The sequence below is a fragment of the Thalassophryne amazonica genome, chromosome 9, assembly GCF_902500255.1.
Source record: "Thalassophryne amazonica chromosome 9, fThaAma1.1, whole genome shotgun sequence".
NCBI lineage: Eukaryota > Metazoa > Chordata > Actinopteri > Batrachoidiformes > Batrachoididae > Thalassophryne > Thalassophryne amazonica.
This window is the reverse complement of record NC_047111.1, coordinates 89,762,305-89,781,872: the sequence shown is the minus strand read 5'-3', so window position 1 is coordinate 89,781,872 and position 19,568 is coordinate 89,762,305. Positions and strand designations below refer to the sequence as shown.

Genomic DNA, 19,568 nt, shown 5'->3' with positions numbered 1-19,568 from the left:
GTCGATGATGTCACATAAAACGGTCAGGTGTCTTCAAAAGCGGGGAATTTGAAAAAAGAAAAAAAAAAACGAGAAATATTGTTTTTGTTATTGTGGCGAATAATATTTTGTTTCGACTAAAAATATTCAGCATTTTAGAAATATATAAAAAAAAAATGTAAATTTAAAAAGGACACTCGGTGTAAAGAGTGACGTAATCAAAGAGCGTGTTGTTATGTAGCATTAGCTAATGTTGGCGCTAGCAAATACTCTACAAACATCGAAAAAAAAAACGTTTGATTGCAAAACAGCGTGCTGAACTTTGACTTGCGTTTATGTTTGATTAGTAGTTACAGTATTTGTTTAAGTTGATACAGTTTAAACATGGACACTTAGTTAACTGTGACACATAAATAGTCAACCGACAAGCTTGCGGTCGCAGGTAGCGTTAGCATATCGGAGTTAGTAAACACTGCTGCCCAACGATGACAGATGTTAATGAGGCGTCTTTTCTGCAGAGGTTAATGGAGCAACTTTCCTCCACGCAAACTGTCAAACTGTCGTCTAAAGACGAGGTTCCTGTGGCTGTCATCGGCCTGCAGAGGTACTTGTCAGAGCAAAACCAGGCAAATCAGAACGACAGCTTCGACGTGACCGTCACTGACGGGGTGTGGAGAGCCAAATGTGTTCTGGGCTGTGCGTTAAACCATCTGGTGCACAGAAGCATCCTAAAGATTGGCAGTGACATCAACATCACGCAATGCTCCTTCGTTTACAACGAGAGGATACTGGGCCACGGGTACATTTGCATTGAAAAACTCGTGTGTGGTGCGCAGAGGTCCGCTCTCCTTTTTTCTCCTCTCAAAGACGTCACTTCTCTGCCCATGCTGATTAAACAAGGCATGGAAATGAGTACATTGCTGCAACGTGATGCTCCTCTTCAGGTGGCCCGCAAACATTATCTTGCTCTTTGGAACAACGATGATCCTGAAGGAGACATCTGGATGTCAGGAAGGCCCTCATCTGATACTGTGCTGGATGGTGAGATACTACACAGTACTGTCACGTAATGACAGACTACATAATGCAGTTTATTCAAATAGAATAAATCAAATCAATTTCATTTATATAGAGCCAAATCACAACAAACAGTTGCCCCAAGGCGCTTCATATTGCAAGGCAAAGCCATACAATAATTACAGAAAAACCCCAACTGTCAAAACGACCCCCTGTGAGCAAGCACTTGGCGACAGTGGGAAGGAAAAACTTCCTTTTAACAGGAAGAAACCTCCAGCAGAACCAGGCTCAGGGAGGGGCAGTCTTCTGCTGGGACTGGTTGGGGCTGAGGGAGAGAACCAGGAAAAAGACATGCTGTGGAGGGGAGCAGAGATCACTCACTAATGATTAAATGCAGAGTGGTGCATACAGAGCAAAAAGAGAAAGAAACACTCAGTGCATCATGGGAACCCCCCCAGCAGTCTAAGTCTATAGCAGCATAACTAAGGGATGGTTCAGGGTCACCTGATCCAGCCCTAACTATAAGCTTTAGCAAAAAGGAAAGTTTTAAGCCTAATCTTAAAAGTAGAGAGGGTGTCTGTCTCCCTGATCCGAATTGGGAGCTGGTTCCAGAGGAGAGGAGCCTGAAAGCTGAAGGCTCTGCCTCCCATTCTACTCTTACAAACCCTAGGAACTACAAGTAAGCCTGCAGTCTGAGAGCGAAGCGCTCTATTGGGGTGATACGGTACTATGAGGTCCCTAAGATAAGATGGGACCTGATTATTCAAAACCTTATAAGTAAGAAGAAGAATTTTAAATTCTATTCTAGAATTAACAGGAAGCCAATGAAGAGAGGCCAATATGGGTGAGATATGCTCTCTCCTTCTAGTCCCTGTCAGTACTCTAGCTGCAGCATTTTGAATTAACTGAAGGCTTTTCAGGGAACTTTTAGGACAACCTGATAATAATGAATTACAATAGTCCAGCCTAGAGGAAATAAATGCATGAATTAGTTTTTCAGCATCACTCTGAGACAAGACCTTTCTAATTTTAGAGATATTGCGCAAATGCAAAAAAGCAGTCCTACATATTTGTTTAATATGCGCATTGAATGACATATCCTGATCAAAATGACTCCAAGATTTCTCACAGTATTACTAGAGGTCAGGGTAATGCCATCCAGAGTAAGGATCTGGTTAGACACCATGTTTCTAAGATTTGTGGGGCCAAGTACAATAACTTCAGTTTTATCTGAGTTTAAAAGCAGGAAATTAGAGGTCATCCATGTCTTTATGTCTGTAAGACAATCCTGCAGTTTAGCTAATTGGTGTGTGTCCTCTGGCTTCATGGATAGATAAAGCTGGGTATCATCTGCGTAACAATGAAAATTTAAGCAATACCGTCTAATAATACTGCCTAAGGGAAGCATGTATAAAGTGAATAAAATTGGTCCTAGCACAGAACCTTGTGGAACTCCATAATTAACCTTAGTCTGCGAAGAAGATTCCCCATTTACATGAACAAATTGTAATCTATTAGATAAATATGATTCAAACCACCGCAGCGCAGTGCCTTTAATACCTATGGCATGCTCTAATCTCTGTAATAAAATTTTATGGTCAACAGTATCAAAAGCAGCACTGAGGTCTAACAGAACAAGCACAGAGATGAGTCCACTGTCTGAGGCCATAAGAAGATCATTTGTAACCTTCACTAATGCTGTTTCTGTACTATGATGAATTCTAAACCCTGACTGAAACTCTTCAAATAGACCATTCCTCTGCAGATGATTAGTTAGCTGTTTTACAACTACCCTTTCAAGAATTTTTGAGAGAAAAGGAAGGTTGGAGATTGGCCTATAATTAGCTAAGATAGCTGGGTCAAGTGATGGCTTTTTAAGTAATGGTTTAATTACTGCCACCTTAAAAACCTGTGGTACATAGCCAACTAATAAAGACAGATTGATCATATTTAAGATCGAAGCATTAATTAATGGTAGGGCTTCCTTGAGCAGCCTGGTAGGAATCGGGTCTAATAGACATGTTGATGGTTTGGAGGAAGTAACTAATGAAAATAACTCAGACAGAACAATCGGAGAGAAAGAGTCTAACCAAATACCGGCATCAGTGAAAGCAGCCAAAGAGAACGATATGTCTTTGGGATGGTTATGAGTAATTTTTTCTCTAATAGTTAAAATTTTATTCGCAAAGAAAGTCATGAAGTCATTACTAGTTAAAGTTAAAGGAATACTTATTCCCCACTACTGGGTAGTCCATCAGAGTAAATGTAAATGTTATTAAGAAATGATCAGACAGAAGGGGGTTTTCAGGGAATACTGTTAAGTCTTCAGTTTCCATACCATAAGTCAGAACAAGATCTAAGGTATGATTAAAGTGGTGGGTGGACTCATTTACATTTTGAGCAAAGCCAATCGAGTCTAACAGTAGATTAAATGCAGTGTTGAGGCTGTCATTCTCAGCATCTGTGTGGATGTTAAAATCGCCCACTATAATTATCTTATCTGAGCTAAGCACTAAGTCAGACAAAAGGTCCGAAAATTCACAGAGAAACTCACATTAACGACCAGGAGGACGATAGATAACAACAAATAAAACTGGTTTTTGGGACTTCCATTTTGGATGGACAAGACTAAGAGACAAGCTTTCAAATGAATTAAAGCTCTGTCTGGGTTTTTGATTAATTAATAAGCTGGAGTGGAAGATTGCTGCTAATCTTCCGCCTCGGCCCGTGCTACGAGCATTCTGGCAGTTAGTGTGACTCGGGGGTGTTGACTCATTTAAACTAACATATTCATCCTGCTGTAACCAGGTTTCTGTAAGGCAGAATAAATCAATATGTTGATCCATTATTATATCATTTACTAACAGGGACTTAGAAGAGAGAGATCTAATGTTTAATAGAAAACATTTAACTGTTTTAGTCTGTGGTGCAGTTGAAGGTGCTATATTATTTTTTTTTCTTTTTGAATTTTTATGCTTAAATAGATTTTTACTGGTTGTTGGTGGTCTGGGAGCAGGCACCGTCTCTATGGGGATGGGGTAATGAGGGGATGGCAGGGGGAGAGAAGCTGCAGAGAGGTGTGTAAGACTACAACTCTGCTTCCTGGTCCCAACCCTGGACAGTCACGGTTTGGAGGATTTAAGAAAATTGGCCAGATTTCTAGAAATGAGAGCTGCTCCATCCAAAGTGGGATGGATGCCGTCTCTCCTAACAAGACCAGGTTTTCCCCAGAAGCTTTGCCAATTATCTGTGAAGCCCACCTCATTTTTGGACACCACTCAGACAGCCAGCAATTCAAGGAGAACATGCGGCTAAACATGTCACTCCCGGTCCGATTGGGGAGGGGCCCAGAGAAAACTACAGAGTCCGACATTGTTTTTGCAAAGTTACACACTGATTCATTGTTAATTTTAGTGACCTCTGATTGGCGTAACCGGGTGTCATTACTGCCGACGTGAATTACAATCTTACCAAATTTACGCTTAGCCTTAGCCAGCAGTTTCAAATTTCCTTCAGTGTCGCCTGCTCTGGCCCCCGGAAGACAATTGACTATGGTTGCTGGTGTCGCTAACTTCACATTTCTCAAAACAGAGTCGCCAATAACCAGAGTTTGATCATCAGCGGGTGTGTCGCCGAGTGGGGAAAAACGGTTAGAGATGTGAACGGGTTGGCGGTGTACACGGGGCTTCTGTTTAGGACTACGCTTCCTCCTCACAGTCACCCAGTCGGCCTGCTTTCCCGGCTGCCTACATAAAGTAAGTTATGTAGGCCATGAGGCCCATCAGGCTGGTGCTTATCTCCGTATTCTGTTGCATGAAGCACGTAAGCGTCTATGACTCCTGGACAGGATGCCAGTCAGCCAGAGGTTACTAACGCTACCAAGTCCGGTACACATTTACAACTGAGTGGACTGTGACATTGGAGAAAAGTGTCTTCTTTAAGGACATAGACAGCATGAGTAGGATTCAGACCCAGGTCTGCAAATTGTTAGGCCTGCTCCTTATCCACTAAACTACCTGATCGATATCAGGATGATCAGTTACAAGACACTCATCTTCAACCTTTTAGTCCAATTAAGGGTCATGAAAATCAGTTACAACAGCCCAGTAATTTTGGAAAATCACATTTAATAATATCAGAATCTCTATGAGTTTCTATTGTTACATCAAGGTGCTGATATCTCCTCCTGATGCACCATTTGCATTGTCCGTACTGATATCCTAAATGACACTGTGGGAACACAGTAGGTAGAAATGAGACATGTGACACTGATACTGCCAATCTGTCTAGTGCATTAACATACAAATATTTCAACATCAGTGTAAAAAAAAAGCTTGGGACTCCGGCGAGGGCAGTCGCATCTCCCGGCCACTGCTCACGCCACCCCTTTCCCCTTCGGGGGCTGCACGGTTTTAGCTGCAGCAGGTCCCCGTTCCCCCAAGCTAGCAGCGGCGCGACTCCAGTTGCAGCGGCTACCACACCCTCACATCACCTCAATTTGGAAAACGGACTGTTTCAAGTTTAGTGCACATAAACAATGTCATATGTATATGTGTTGTCTTAATTCTGATGTGTGCCATTATTACGGTAAACAAGTAATAATTGTGGATTAATTGCTGTTTGTCTGTGGAAATGTGAGTGTGGATGTAATCCCGTTGTTGTTGCACTTGTAATGACAATGACAATAAATCTCATCCATCCATCCATCCATAATGACAAGTATAGGGCAGCAGGGGTGGTGGCCAAGTGGTTATTCACTTGTTTCCAGACTAGAAGGTTCCCGGTTCAAGGCCACACCTGTTCGTTCTGCATGTAATGTGGCAGTGCATCAGAAAAGATACTGTGTCAAGTCAACATGCAGGTCCATCTCAGATCTGCTGTGCTGACAACAAGTTAGAAGCCAAAGGGATTTACATAGTTTGCACCTTTCTTGCTCATTAATTATAAAAACATCCATTTATTTTGTATGACCACATTTAAGTTGATTCCTTGATTAAAAAACAAAACAGAAAAGCTCCCCAAATTCTATCTAAAATTCTGATTTTCTTTTTACCACTGCTTTTCTCTAGTGTCTAAGATTACACTTCTGTGCGACCTGGAGTCATCCTTTAGGAACTCCTGGAAGCCGCTTCCTCTCTTGGTGAAGATAATGCACAAGTCCAGATTACGATATTATGGGAAATTTGGACTGAAGATTGATTACCCCTACCAGGTGAGTTTTAGTGTACTCAGATGTTAGAGCTTTAGTAATAACTGAACAAAACCTGTGAAGTAAATTCCATTATTTTACTCTGTGTTTCACTGTTACATAATAAAGTGATGTTCGTTTTTTTTTTTTTCCTGTCTCCTTTTATCTTCCAGGCGTACTTTGAAGTTGCTGACCAGAGTGGAGCAATGTCCCTTGTGCTTTGGAATGAACTTTGTCTGGAGTTTTACCAGAGACTGAACGTGGGCACAGTGTTGTACATTCAGAATTACACACTAAAGAAGAGTTATTCAAACAGGTCACGCCCCCAAATGGACCAATGCAGAATAAAGACCTTTACCTCCATCGGTATGTCACTGTTATACCCCTGTCACACTAGAGGCCGAAGGAGCCCGAATGCCAACCGAATTAAAAGGAAACATTGTAATTTGCAAAGTCTGCGGCACGCAGTTATTTTATGAAGTAGACGTGGACATTGCACAATCATACGGAAAATACAGTGTGTCACTGTGAGTCCCTATGCGTCACAGCCGTGGATCAGTGTGCACAGCTGAACATCCTGTCCCAACAATAATAAGCATCATGTGACAGATATATTGTCATTCCATCTCATGATTTAGAAGTTCTATCTGTAATACTATGTTTTCATGGCTGTAACAGCCTAGTCAGACGGTTACTGCCGGTTCAGATCGGTCCAGGGTTTATACACGTGCCCGCTACATATGAAACCACCACTCACGTGCCCGCCATATGTGTGGACGAATCAGTCAGGACGGGTCAGAGCGCAGTCTGGGTATTCGGACGGTTGTCCTCCGCAATTCTTATTCACGCCCAGATGTGGCACAAATTATGGTTTTTTACATTCCACCTGATTTGGCTTGGCTCGTGGTCATTTGTACTAAGTGTGATGGAGCCCTTAACCACCGTCCTACATTGTGGGGTGTAGCACAGCTGTTCAGCCACAATATTATTCAGCAAAAGTTTTGTGAATACAAGAGTTTGGGAATTAGCTTAGGGTATAAATGAACAACTATGTGGCAGGGGTGGTGGCCAAGTAGTTAGTGCACTTGGTTTCAGTGTGGAAGGGTCTCAGTTTAAACCCCACCCTGCCACATTTCTCCATGTAATGTGGAGTTGCATCACGAAGGGCATCTAGTGTAAAACTTGTGCCAATTCAACATGCAGATCCACATTGGATTTGCTGTGGCGACCCCAAGTGCAAACAAGGGAGCAGCCAAAGGGACTACATGGGGTGTGCAGCCAGTACATTCTGAGTGCCGGTCCCAAGCCCAGATAAATGAGGAGGGTAGAAGGAGACAGGATGTTAACCTTAAAGTTTGTCAAATGTCAGCCACGTGGGGTGTGTAGCCAGTACATTCCGAGTGCTAGTCCCCAGCCTGGATAAATGAATAGGGTTGTTTCAGGAAGGGCATCCGGTGTAAAACAAGCCAAAATAACCATGCAGAGTACAAATTGAGTTTCCATACCAGATCGGTTGAGGCCCGGGTTAACAACGACCGCCACCGGTGCTGTTGCCCAACAGGGTGCCAGTAGAAATTGGGGTATTGCTGGGCGAAGAAGAAGACAAGGAGGAGAATATGTCCACAGACAGCAGGAGAAGAGGAAAACTAGAAGTGTGGAAGTGAATTTCAGGACATTGAATGCTGGCAGAGTGACTGGTAAAGGGAGAAAGCTGGCTGATATGATGGAGAGGAAAAAGGTGGACATATTGTGTGTGCAAGAAACCAAGTGGAAGGGAAGTAAGAGCAGGAGCAAAGGTGGTGGGTTTAAGTTGTATCATGTTGTGGATAGGAAGAGAAATGGTGTTGGGGTCATTTTCAAGGAAGAGTATATTAAGAGCAGTGGTGGGCAGAGTTCAGCTCATCCGATAGCAGATAATTATCAAAGCTAATGTTTTTGCTATCAGATTAGCTTTTAAGATAAGTTTTAAAACCATCATTGGACCAATTATCTTCCGATAAATTTAGTTCCGATAACTTTCAGTCCGATAACATTTTCTTTGCTGGTAAAGTTTAATGTTTGTAAACCCTAAAATCAAACATTTTAGTCCGTTTATGGTGTGTTTATAGCCACTGAGCAGACTGGCTGCCTGTTGCTTGCTGATGATGTCATTAAGCGCAAAATGTGATTGGCCGGTCGATGCAGGGAGCATTGTGGGTAGTGTAGTTCAGGTTCACTTTGGACGTTACAGTGACTTGTCCACTCTAGGCAAAAACAAAACAGTCTAATTTTAACATTATTTAATTTTATTTCTTTGTGGCTGTAATTTAATCACCAAGACTCGGTGGGGGAGAGGAGCTCTCATGGCGCAGCTGTGTGTACAGAGGGAGGGACTTCTCTTCACGTTTCAACACTGTTTTGGATTTTTAAAAGGACACTTTATGTGGATTATTTATTCAGATGAATCCCACTGCAACTAACAGGTAAGCATTTATATTTACTACGTGTATTTTACTCTGCCAATCAATGCATTAATGGATGTATTTCGGTTGTTTAAACCGCAAGGTTGAAAGCATGTGAAAAAAGCAGCAGCTTTTAGTTCGTAAATGACGGTGTATCTAATACCGAGATAAACTTTGACTTCTGGTACTGTGTTTTACTGCTTTTGAAAGATGATGACAGTGTTTGGGGTTTTATTTTTTTGTTTATTCATTTTTTGTGTGTTCTTTGTGTTTGTGATCCTTGAATTCGCCCAGCAACCCCTGCGGCGCTTAAAGTGAAACTGGTTTGTTGGAAGCCGACAGTGTAATCTGATGTGACCGCGTCCAAATCAATACTAATAGTCATAAAGATAAATGTTTTAGCAGTTTATTGGTTTATCGTCATAAAAGATAACTTTTCAGTTATCTGATTAATGGTTATCGAAGCTGATTTTTTTGGTTAGCTGTGCCCACCACTGGTTAAGAGTGTGTTGAAGTGATGAGTGTGCAGTTGGAAACTGATGTGGTGATGATGAACATCATCAGTGCACATGCCCCACAGGTAGGCCACGAGACAAATGAGAAAGAAGATTTCTGGAATGAGTTAGATGAGGTGGTGGAGAGTGTGCCCAAGCATGAAAGAGTAGTGATGGGAGCAGACTTCAATGGGCATGTTGGTGAAGGGAACAGAGGTGATGAGGTGATGAGGTTAGGGTTAACCAAAGTAATGGGTAGACATGGTATCAAGGACAGGAATTTGGAAAGGCAGATGTTAGCTGATTTTGCCAAAAGAATAGAAATGGCTGTGGTGAATACCTACTTTAAGAAAAGGGAGGAGCACAGGGAGATATATAAGAGTGGAGGAAGGTGGACTACATTCTTTGTAGGAAATGCAAGCTAAATGAAATTGAAGACTCAGGTGGTGGCAAGAAAGAGTGTAGCTAGACAGCATCAGATGGTGGTTTGTAGGATGACTTTAGAGGTGAAGAAAGAGTGAGAACTCAACAAAGGATGAAATGTGAAGCTGAAGAAAGAAGACTGTTGTGTGAAATTCAGTGAGCAGGTGAGAGAGACACTGGGTGGAGGAGAAGCAGTTTTGAACAACTGGAAAAGTACTGCAAATGTGGTGAATGAGAGAGCTAGGAACACCAGGTGTGGCATCTGGACAGTGGAAGGAAGATAAGGAGACTTGGTAGTGGAACAAAGATGTCCAAGCATGCATAAGGAGAAAGAGGTTGGCAAAAAAGAATTGTGATAGTCAGAGATGAAGAAAGTAGACAGAGGACAAGGAGATGTGGCGCAAGGTGAAAAGAGAAGTTGCAAAAGCTAAGGAAAAGGCATTTAGCAAGCTGTACAAGAAGTTGCATAGGAAGGAAGGAGAAAAGGACGTGTACTGATTGGCCAGACAAAGTGACAGAGCTGGAAAGGATGTGCAGCAGGTTAGGGTGGTAAAAGATGCAGATGGTCATGTGCTGACAAGAGAGGCAATTGTGTTGGGAAGGTGAAGGAAATACTTTGAATGAAGAAAAAGAAAGAGAAGGCTGGATGATGTGGAGAGTAAATCAAGAAGTGCAAGAGATTAATAAGGATGAAGTGAAGGCAGCTATAAAGAGGATGAAGAGTGGAAAGGTAGTTGGTCCAGATGACATTCTAGTGGAAGCATGGAAATGTCTAGGAGAGATGATAGTGGAGGTTCGAACCAGATTGTGTAATAAATTCTTGGAAAGTGAGAGAATTTCTGAGGAGTGGAGATGAAGTGTGCTGGTTCCTATTTTTAAGAACAAGGGTGATGTGCAGAACTGCCATAACTACAGAGGCTTAAAGTTGATCAGCCACAGCATAAACATATGGGAAAGAGTAGTAGAAGCTAGGCTTAGAAAACAGGTGAAGATCTGTGAGCAGCAATATGGTTTCATTCCGATCAAGAGCACTACAAATGCAATGTTTGCTCTGAGAATACTGATGGAGAAGTACAGAGAAGGCCAGAATGAGTTACATTGTGTGTTTGTGTATTTAGAGAAAGCTTATGACAGGGTGCCAAGAGAAGATTTGTGGTATTGTATGAGGAAGTCTGGAATAGCAGAGAAGTATGTTAGGGTAGTGAAGGACATGTACAAGGATAGTGTAACAGTAGTGAGATGTCCAGTAGGAATGATTGACTCATTCAAGGTGGAGGTGGGATTACATCAAGGATCATCTAGAGTCCATTCTTTTTTTCAATGGTGATGGAAAGGTTGACAGATGAGATCATACAGGAGTCTCCATAGACTGTGATGTTCACAGTCCACTGTGAACATCTCAGACTGTGAACATGACTACAGATCACAATTCACCAGAATTGTAGTAAATCAATCACACTAACAATACTGTTAAACTAACATAAACCACAATAACAACATTTAAAACCTCAAAACCCTGAACTCCTATGGTGCATTGCAACACAATGTCCATTGTTTATTGGTAAGCTAAAATTGCTAATTTCTCCAAAAATATTTGTCCCATCAACTTTGTTTTCACAGCGTTCATCCTTGATTCAAAATACATAAACATGCCAAATAGCAAATGTCAGCTCTCCCTGGTTTTTGCATGATCAAAGCCATACGCGCGCGCGCACACACACACACACACAGAGGCCTATTGGCTATTATAATATAGATGAATTGAAAGGAGGGATAAAGTGTAGCTGTCAGTAAATTCCTTTGGCTGTGCCCTTGTTTTCACTCAGGCTCATGACAGCACATCCGAGATGGATCTGCATGTTGATTTGGCACAATTTTACTCTTTGTGACACACTTCTGTATTACATGGAGAATGGGACAGGGATGGGTTTGCACTGGGAACCTTCCGCACAGAAAACAAGTGCAGTTAACTGCTTGGCCGCCTAAATTTTTAACAACTGATGACACTCTGTTTTGTTTAGTTGTTACCTGACAAAATATTCATGTTGTTATTTTATATCAGGACAGTGTGGTCTCCAAGTGATTAGTGCACTTACTTCCAAAACAAGGTTCCTGTTTCAAGACCATCTGTGCCCATTCTCCGTGTAATACAGAGTTGAGTCAGGAAGGAGATCTAGCATAAACATTGTCAGATCAACATGCAGAGCCATCCTCTGATTTGCTGTGATGACCTCAAGCATACAGAAAGAATTTACTTTATAGTTATTTCGTATCAGACAAATTGATTAGCTCTTGTTTCCACTCCTCTGCTTAGCATTTATTTGTCTTGAAAATATGACTGAATAAACTAGAATGGCAATTGGAGAGCACATACCTCCACCCACAAAGTAAATCTCACCTCTTCTTAAACACTGGCACTCTCCGTATACTTTTTTAACCCTTTCCCTAGAATGTTATGTATTCAGTGCTGTGTATGTGTTAGAGGATCCAATTAATGGACAGATCCAAGATTTATTTAGTTATTTATTTGCTTTCTTTTAAATTGTGAGAGAAGAATTTTGCACAATTTCATGTATTTCTCAGGAGATAATACACAGATGTTGTTTGTCTGCATTATCGCTTAAAAAATGGATTTGCTGTAAATGTTAATGGTTTCCTTCTTGGTCTAGACTCCACCCTTCTCCCAAGTTTTAAGAAAGTCAGGTCAGTAGTTTTTGCGTAATCCTGTTAACAGTCAAACAGCATTGAAAACAACCTCCTTGGCAGGTGTACTCAGAGAGTACGTATCCCTGTTGATGTAATAGTTAACAGTTACTGGGCCACCAAACCATAACAATGCAGTTAAAATGTTCATGCTCTTAAAATAATTTACAAATTGTTTCAACATCCTGTTGAATTATTCCATTTGCTTACATTTCTGTTCATATTGTCTTCGTGTATGTTTTCCCCAGAAATCTGTTTGAACCCTCGCAACCCGACTTCAGTCATCACTGTGGTCTCACCAAAGAGTGTACAGCCTCAGTGGGGCCTCCCTGATGTTGCCTACCAGTTTACCACCAGGTTATTAGTTGGCTTTTATTACTTTTCTGTCTTTCTCCTTCAACTGTTCTTTCAGGTGTGCATGCTGCCATTTTACCATTTTGGTTTATGCAGATGCAAAATACACATTGCATGAATGTTCCTGCATATCTGGATAGATGCTCATCCAGTTATTAATATGATTTCCATCTTTGTACATTATTTATTAAATATGTTTCTCATAGATCTGAGGTGGAAGAATTAGCCAACAATTCAGTGTGTGATGTCATCGGTTTGGTAACATTTGTAGGTCGGGTTGAAAGAGTCAAGAGTCGAGGGAACAAAGGTAAGAAATCATGTTTTGGATTGAACCTGAACATTTTTTGTTAAAGTTGAAGTAGAGTTGTTGTAGTAGTGTTGTTGAGTTTTACTTGAGTTAAATTCAGTTAGTTGGTGACTGACCAGGTTTTGTCTTTAAGGTCCAGAAAAATACTGGACGTATCGGTGGGTCCACGCGGTGGACGGAACATCTGATCACCCTTTCATCCTTGAACTTTTTTCTTCTTCTCAATCTGAAATGTTCAGTCATATTTGCCCCAGTAAGTACATCAGCTGTTTTGTACATGTATGTAGAGTACACGTGATGGGGTTATTGCTAGCTCTTTCTAATAAAGGGTATCTGCAGTTTGTTCACTGTGTCAGTGTCTCCTCCACAGTGTCGTACCTGGTTTGCACTCAGATGAGAGTTTGCCAAGTTGAAGGCTCATTGCCGTACCTGACGAGCAGCTGTGAGACACAGATGTTCGTTACAGGTTAGCACAGCTGAAACAATGTGTGATTATCAGTTAATTACCTAAATGAGTGGTCAGCGTTTGCTGAAACTGTATCACCGCTACGCTGCTGGACAAAGCCCACTGAAGTTGGTGTTTTATTCATTCTGTTTGCTTTTATGTTTGTCAGTCCATGATTATGTCCCAAAAAGTCATTTTAAAGATATTGTTACTGAAGTAAAGTCGTAGTTTTGGTGGCTTGGGTTCATAGCATCCAAACACATATTGGCCTTTAACTGTGAATAAATAGGTGATTTAGCACCTTTTGTCATCTGGGTTTGCTCGCATTAGTCAAACCTAAGATGTTCTCTGTTTCCACAACAGGCTTTCACAAAGGTCAGCCATATGTCAGAGAGCCCAGAGTGAAGACCTTTATTCAGTGGACCAAGACGTTGAAGGACAACGTTGTCCTCCAGAAGACTGCGGTTGGTGGTGGCTACTGCTACCCTCATGCTCCACAGATATATACTCAATCAATGGCAGATCCCTCAGGTCAGCATTTAAAAGAACATGATTTGAGAACTGTTGTATTTTAATGTTTCTGTTTTCAGAATATACAGTATATTCTCTGGATATGTACTTGTAGTTTTTGCATTTCTTTTTTCTCCAGTGCTAAAACTCAGACATTGGATTCTGGAAATGAATGGAATTTTGGACAATGATGAACATTGTAGCTGGGTAACCCAGTAAAGCTTTATGGTGATCAACCTGAATTTTTTTGCTTTTATCTTTTCTTTAATTTTGATGCCACTGCCAGCATTGATCCTGTTATGGAACATTGTCACCTTGTGATGCTATAGAGATCTGACACAAATAAAAATGAGAATTGGGCTCTTCTGAGATCCTTCCACTGGGTTCAATTGGAGGTTTAAAAAACTTACCAACAGGTGCCGCATGCATTCCATTTGCAGCAGCCAGTATTCTGGCTCCACCTTCACCCCGATCAGTGCTGAGCACCATTGTTACAGCTCATTGAATAGCCAGGATAGCCTATTGTTTGCAAATCTGACACAGAAGATCCCAGAAAAGTGCTTGTGAAATTGCATTCATATGTTGGTGATATGCAGATGATGGTAAAACAAGAATTCTGTTGTTCTCAATGAGAAGATGATGGAAAATTCTGCCATTGCTGTCTGTGAGAGCAGCACTTGCACACTGTGATTGTACAAAAGTGAAACATTTTCTACTTGGTCCAGTGATATGTACAAACTGGATTAAAGACTATGCCAGTACAACTGCTGCATGCCAGATTGCAAAATCCCATTTTGTGCAGGATTAGCTTCATTCCTGTACGCATTGATGGAGAACTTGCTTGTTGCTATAGTATACAAATAATGAATGTTTATGAGTGCAATGGTAAGAATATTTCATTCGGTGAAAGATTAAATGATCCATTCAATGAAGCGTAGCGTGGATGAAAAAACATTCATTATTTGTTTTATATAACACCTAAAATAGATCCTTGTCATTTGATATTCTATTAATTTATAAAAAAGAGAAAAGGGACTAATATTTTTGTGTACATCACTGGTCCTTTGAGGTCAAGAGGTTAAATAGCAATCCAATCCAAAATTGTTCTCAGTCAACTTACAAAAACAGTCAGTCAATGTCAGTAAGCTTTTTCAAATCATCGTATGTCACCAAAACAAACCCTGCCATGTTGGTTTTTAAGCGCCATCGCCGTGTCAAAGGTTGCAAGACTGCTAGTGTGAATGTGTAGTCCGTCAGTGCTTGATTGCTGTATGCACGCAAAAGCAATACATTGTGTTTTTACATTAAGGTGGTCGTGGTGTGCAATGATACAAAATGTATGGAACCAAAATTGCACGGTAATTATAACAAAATTGCAAATGGGACAAATGAACAATATCGCGTAACATACAAACCACCAATCAAATGACAAGATCTATTTATGAGTTATATAATGAGGAATATTAGCCTCAACTAGGGATGGGTATTGATAAGATTTTATCGATATCGATGCCATTATTGATTCTGCTTATCGATCCGATTCCTTATCGATTCCCTTATCGATACCTCTTGTGAATTTTGTACTAAAAGTAGGCTTTACAGGTTTTCTATGTATTTCATTGACTCTTAAAGTAAATAAATATGAAATATATAATACTATATAATAGTATTTTATATATATATATATATATAATATTTTATTTATGTCCAGTTTATATATAAACTGGACATAAATAAAAATAAACAAAATTGCGTTTCGCTTTGAAGTTATTAATTCCGACTGGACTCTATCATTCTAACTTGACTCAGCAGAGAGCCGCACAGCATTTGGAGCTGTGTGAACAGAACAGAGGACAATTCTTGTTTCTTTCTCCCAACAAGACAGGAGTCCCAGTTAGTGATGTTAATCTGCACAAAAGTGACTCACAATTGACATATTCAGGGATGAAAGTGGTGAAAAACAAAAAAAGCTGAAACCAAAATTACCCCCCACCACCCGCATGAAAATGTTTGAATTGTAGAAGCTCTGAAATGCGTTCTGGGACTATTCCAGACAATAAACTGCAGTGAGTGCAGCATCCATTTTGGTGAGGAAAAAAAACATTCCTTATTCAAATTCATTCCTGTAGTATTCTGCTCTTACTAGGATGCATCAGTTTTCCAGCTTGGCAGATAGTTCTGGAGGAAATCACTGAAGAAATTAACAAATTGAAAATATGGTTTGACCGAAACAAATTGTCATTAAACGTAAATGAGACAGGGATGAAGTGGAGGTGTAAGAGTCACTAGGTGTTCACAGGAAACACTTATTTATTTCTGTATGTATGTATGTATTTATTTATGTATGTTCATTGTTAGTTGGTTTTATATTTTCTGTTGTGTTTTTATTCAGGTTCTTTTTGTCTCTTTCTCTAAAATTGTATACATTAACTAATCATTAGATAAGTTATTATATTAGTTATATATTAGTTATTAATAACTAATCATTAAATTAGTTATTATTACTATTATTGTTGTGGTTGCTATTATTATTAATATATAAACAAGCTCTGCGCTGCAGAAACGTTGATCACAGACCCGCTGCAGGGTCTGTAATCAATGTAGAGAAATGATCATTTTCCTCACAACCACCCCCAAAAACAACGGCCACTCTGAAGGACCAATAAGCAAAAACGTTAGCGTTTCAAAAATTCTTGAAAGGGTAGTTGTAAAACAGCTAACTGATCATCTGCAGAGGAATGGTCTATTTGAAGAGTTTCAGTCAGGTTTTAGAATTCATCATAGTACAGAAACGGCATTAGTGAAGGTTACAAATGATCTTCTTATGGCCTCGGACAGTGGACTCAGACATGTACAAGTTGTTAATAAGACAATAGGATCTTTATATATATATATAGAGAGAGAGAGAGAGAGTTTGCGATGGGATACCAATTAAACAACTGGAAATTACACTCAACAAAAATATAAACGCAACACTTTTGGTTTTGCTCCCATTTTGTATGAGATGAACTCAAAGATCTAAAACTTTTTCCACATACACAATATCACCATTTCCCTCAAATATTGTTCACAAACCAGTCTAAATCTGTGATAGTGAGCACTTCTCCTTTGCTGAGATAATCCATCCCACCTCACAGGTGTGCCATATCAAGATGCTGATTAGACACCATGATTAGTGCACAGGTGTGCCTTAGACTGTCCACAATAAAAGGCCACTCTGAAAGGTGCAGTTTTGTTTTATTGGGGGGGGATACTAGTCAGTATCTGGTGTGACCACCATTTGCCTCATGCAGTGCAACACATCTCCTCCGCATAGAGTTGATCAGATAATTATAGTGGGCGATTTTAACATCCACACAGATGCTGAGAATGACAGCCTCAACACTGCATTTAATCTATTATTAGACTCTATTGGCTTTGCTCAAAATGTAAATGAGTCCACCCACCACTTTAATCATATCTTAGATCTTGTTCTGACTTATGGTATGGAAATAGAAGACTTAACAGTATTCCCTGAAAACTCCCTTCTGTCTGATCATTTCTTAATAACATTTACATTTACTCTGATGGACTACCCAGCAGTGGGGAATAAGTTTCATTACACTAGAAGTCTTTCAGAAAGCACTGTAACTAGGTTTAAGGATATGATTCCTTCTTTATGTTCTCTAATGCCATATAACAACACAGTGCACAGTAGCTACCTAAACTCTGTAAGTGAGATAGAGTATCTCGTCAATAGTTTTACATCCTCATTGAAGACAACTTTGGATGCTGTAGCTCCTCTGAAAAAGAGAGCTTTAAATCAGAAGTGCCTGACTCCGTGGTATAACTCACAAACTCGCAGCTTAAAGCAGATAACCCGTAAGTTGGAGAGGAAATGGCGTCTCACTAATTTAGAAGATCTTCACTTAGCCTGGAAAAAGAGTCTGTTGCTCTATAAAAAAGCCCTCCGTAAAGCTAGGACATCTTTCTACTCATCACTAATTGAAGAAAATAAGAACAACCCCAGGTTTCTTTTCAGCACTGTAGCCAGGCTGACAAAGAGTCAGAGCTCTATTGAGCTGAGTATTCCATTAACTTTAACTAGTAATGACTTCATGACTTTCTTTGCTAACAAAATTTTAACTATTAGAGAAAAAATTACTCATAACCATCCCAAAGACGTATCGTTATCTTTGGCTGCTTTCAGTGATGCCGGTATTTGGTTAGACTCTTTCTCTCCGATTGTTCTGTCTGAGTTATTTTCATTAGTTACTTCATCCAAACCATCAAGAGTTTCAGTCAGGTTTTAGAATTCATCATAGTACAGAAACAGCATTAGTGAAGGTTACAAATGATCTTCTTATGGCCTCGGACAGTGGACTCATCTCTGTGCTTGTTCTGTTAGACCTCAGTGCTGCTTTTGATACTGTTGACCATAAAATTTTATTACAGAGATTAGAGCATGCTGTAGGTATTAAAGGCACTGCGCTGCGGTGGTTTGAATCATATTTGTCTAATAGATTACAATTTGTTCATGTAAATGGGGAATCTTCTTCACAGACTAAAGTTAATTATGGAGTTCCACAAGGTTCTGTGCTAGGACCAATTTTATTCACTTTATACATGCTTCCCTTAGGCAGTATTATTAGACGGTATTGCTTAAATTTTCATTGTTATGCAGATGATACCCAGCTTTATCTATCCATGAAGCCAGAGGACATACACCAATTAGCTAAACTGCAGGATTGTCTTACAGACATAAAGACATGGATGACCTCTAATTTCCTGCTTTTAAACTCAGATAAAACTGAAGTTATTGTACTTGGCCCCACAAATCTCAGAAACATGGTGTCTAACCAGATCCTTACTCTGGATGGCATTACCCTGACCTCTAGTAATACTGTGAGAAATCTTGGAGTCATTTTTGATCAGGATATGTCATTCAAAGCGCATATTAAACAAATATGTAGGACTGCTTTTTTGCATTTACGCAATATCTCTAAAATCAGAAAGGTCTTGTCTCAGAGTGATGCTGAAAAACTAATTCATGCATTTATTTCCTCTAGGCTGGACTATTGTAATTCATTATTATCAGGTTGTCCTAAAAGTTCCCTAAAAAGCCTTCAGTTAATTCAAAATGCTGCAGCTAGAGTACTGACGGGGACTAGAAGGAGAGAGCATATCTCACCCATATTGGCCTCTCTTCATTGGCTTCCTGTTAATTCTAGAATAGAATTTAAAATTCTTCTTCTTACTTATAAGGTTTTGAATAATCAGGTCCCATCTTATCTTAGGGACCTTGTAGTACCATATCACCCCAATAGAGCGCTTCGCTCTCAGACTGCAGGCTTACTTGTAGTTCCTAGGGTTTGTAAGAGTAGAATGGGAGGCAGAGCCTTCAGCTTTCAGGCTCCTCTCCTGTGGAACCAGCTCCCAATTCAGATCAGGGAGACAGACACCCTCTCTACTTTTAAGATTAGGCTTAAAACTTTCCTTTTTGCTAAAGCTTATAGTTAGGGCTGGATCAGGTGACCCTGAACCATCCCTTAGTTATGCTGCTATAGACGTAGACTGCTGGGGGGTTCCCATGATGCACTGTTTCTTTCTCTGTTTGCTCTGTATGCACCACTCTGCATTTAATCATTAGTGATCGATCTCTGCTCCCCTCCACAGCATGTCTTTTTCCTGGTTCTCTCCCTCAGCCCCAACCAGTCCCAGCAGAGGA

At 40.3% G+C, this 19,568-nt stretch overlaps 1 protein-coding gene across 3 annotated transcripts in view; it reads left to right on the top strand.

The window, feature by feature from the left end:
• The first annotated feature begins 224 nt into the window (after nt 1-224).
• The window catches only part of radx (RPA1 related single stranded DNA binding protein), a 36,578-nt gene continuing 17,234 nt past the window's right edge, over nt 225-19,568 (top strand). For 2 of the 3 annotated variants that reach the window (XM_034178743.1, XM_034178741.1), the window contains exons 1-8: nt 228-1,020; nt 6,066-6,208; nt 6,358-6,550; nt 12,494-12,602; nt 12,806-12,906; nt 13,040-13,159; nt 13,277-13,376; nt 13,719-13,882. In XM_034178743.1, coding sequence (XP_034034634.1) covers nt 465-1,020; nt 6,066-6,208; nt 6,358-6,550; nt 12,494-12,602; nt 12,806-12,906; nt 13,040-13,159; nt 13,277-13,376; nt 13,719-13,882 — 1,486 coding nt within the window. In that variant the 5' untranslated portion in view covers nt 228-464. Of the gene's footprint in view, nt 1,021-6,065; nt 6,209-6,357; nt 6,551-12,493; nt 12,603-12,805; nt 12,907-13,039; nt 13,160-13,276; nt 13,377-13,714; nt 13,883-19,568 lie in introns of all 3 variants that reach the window. The other variant, XM_034178742.1, reaches the window with a different exon arrangement.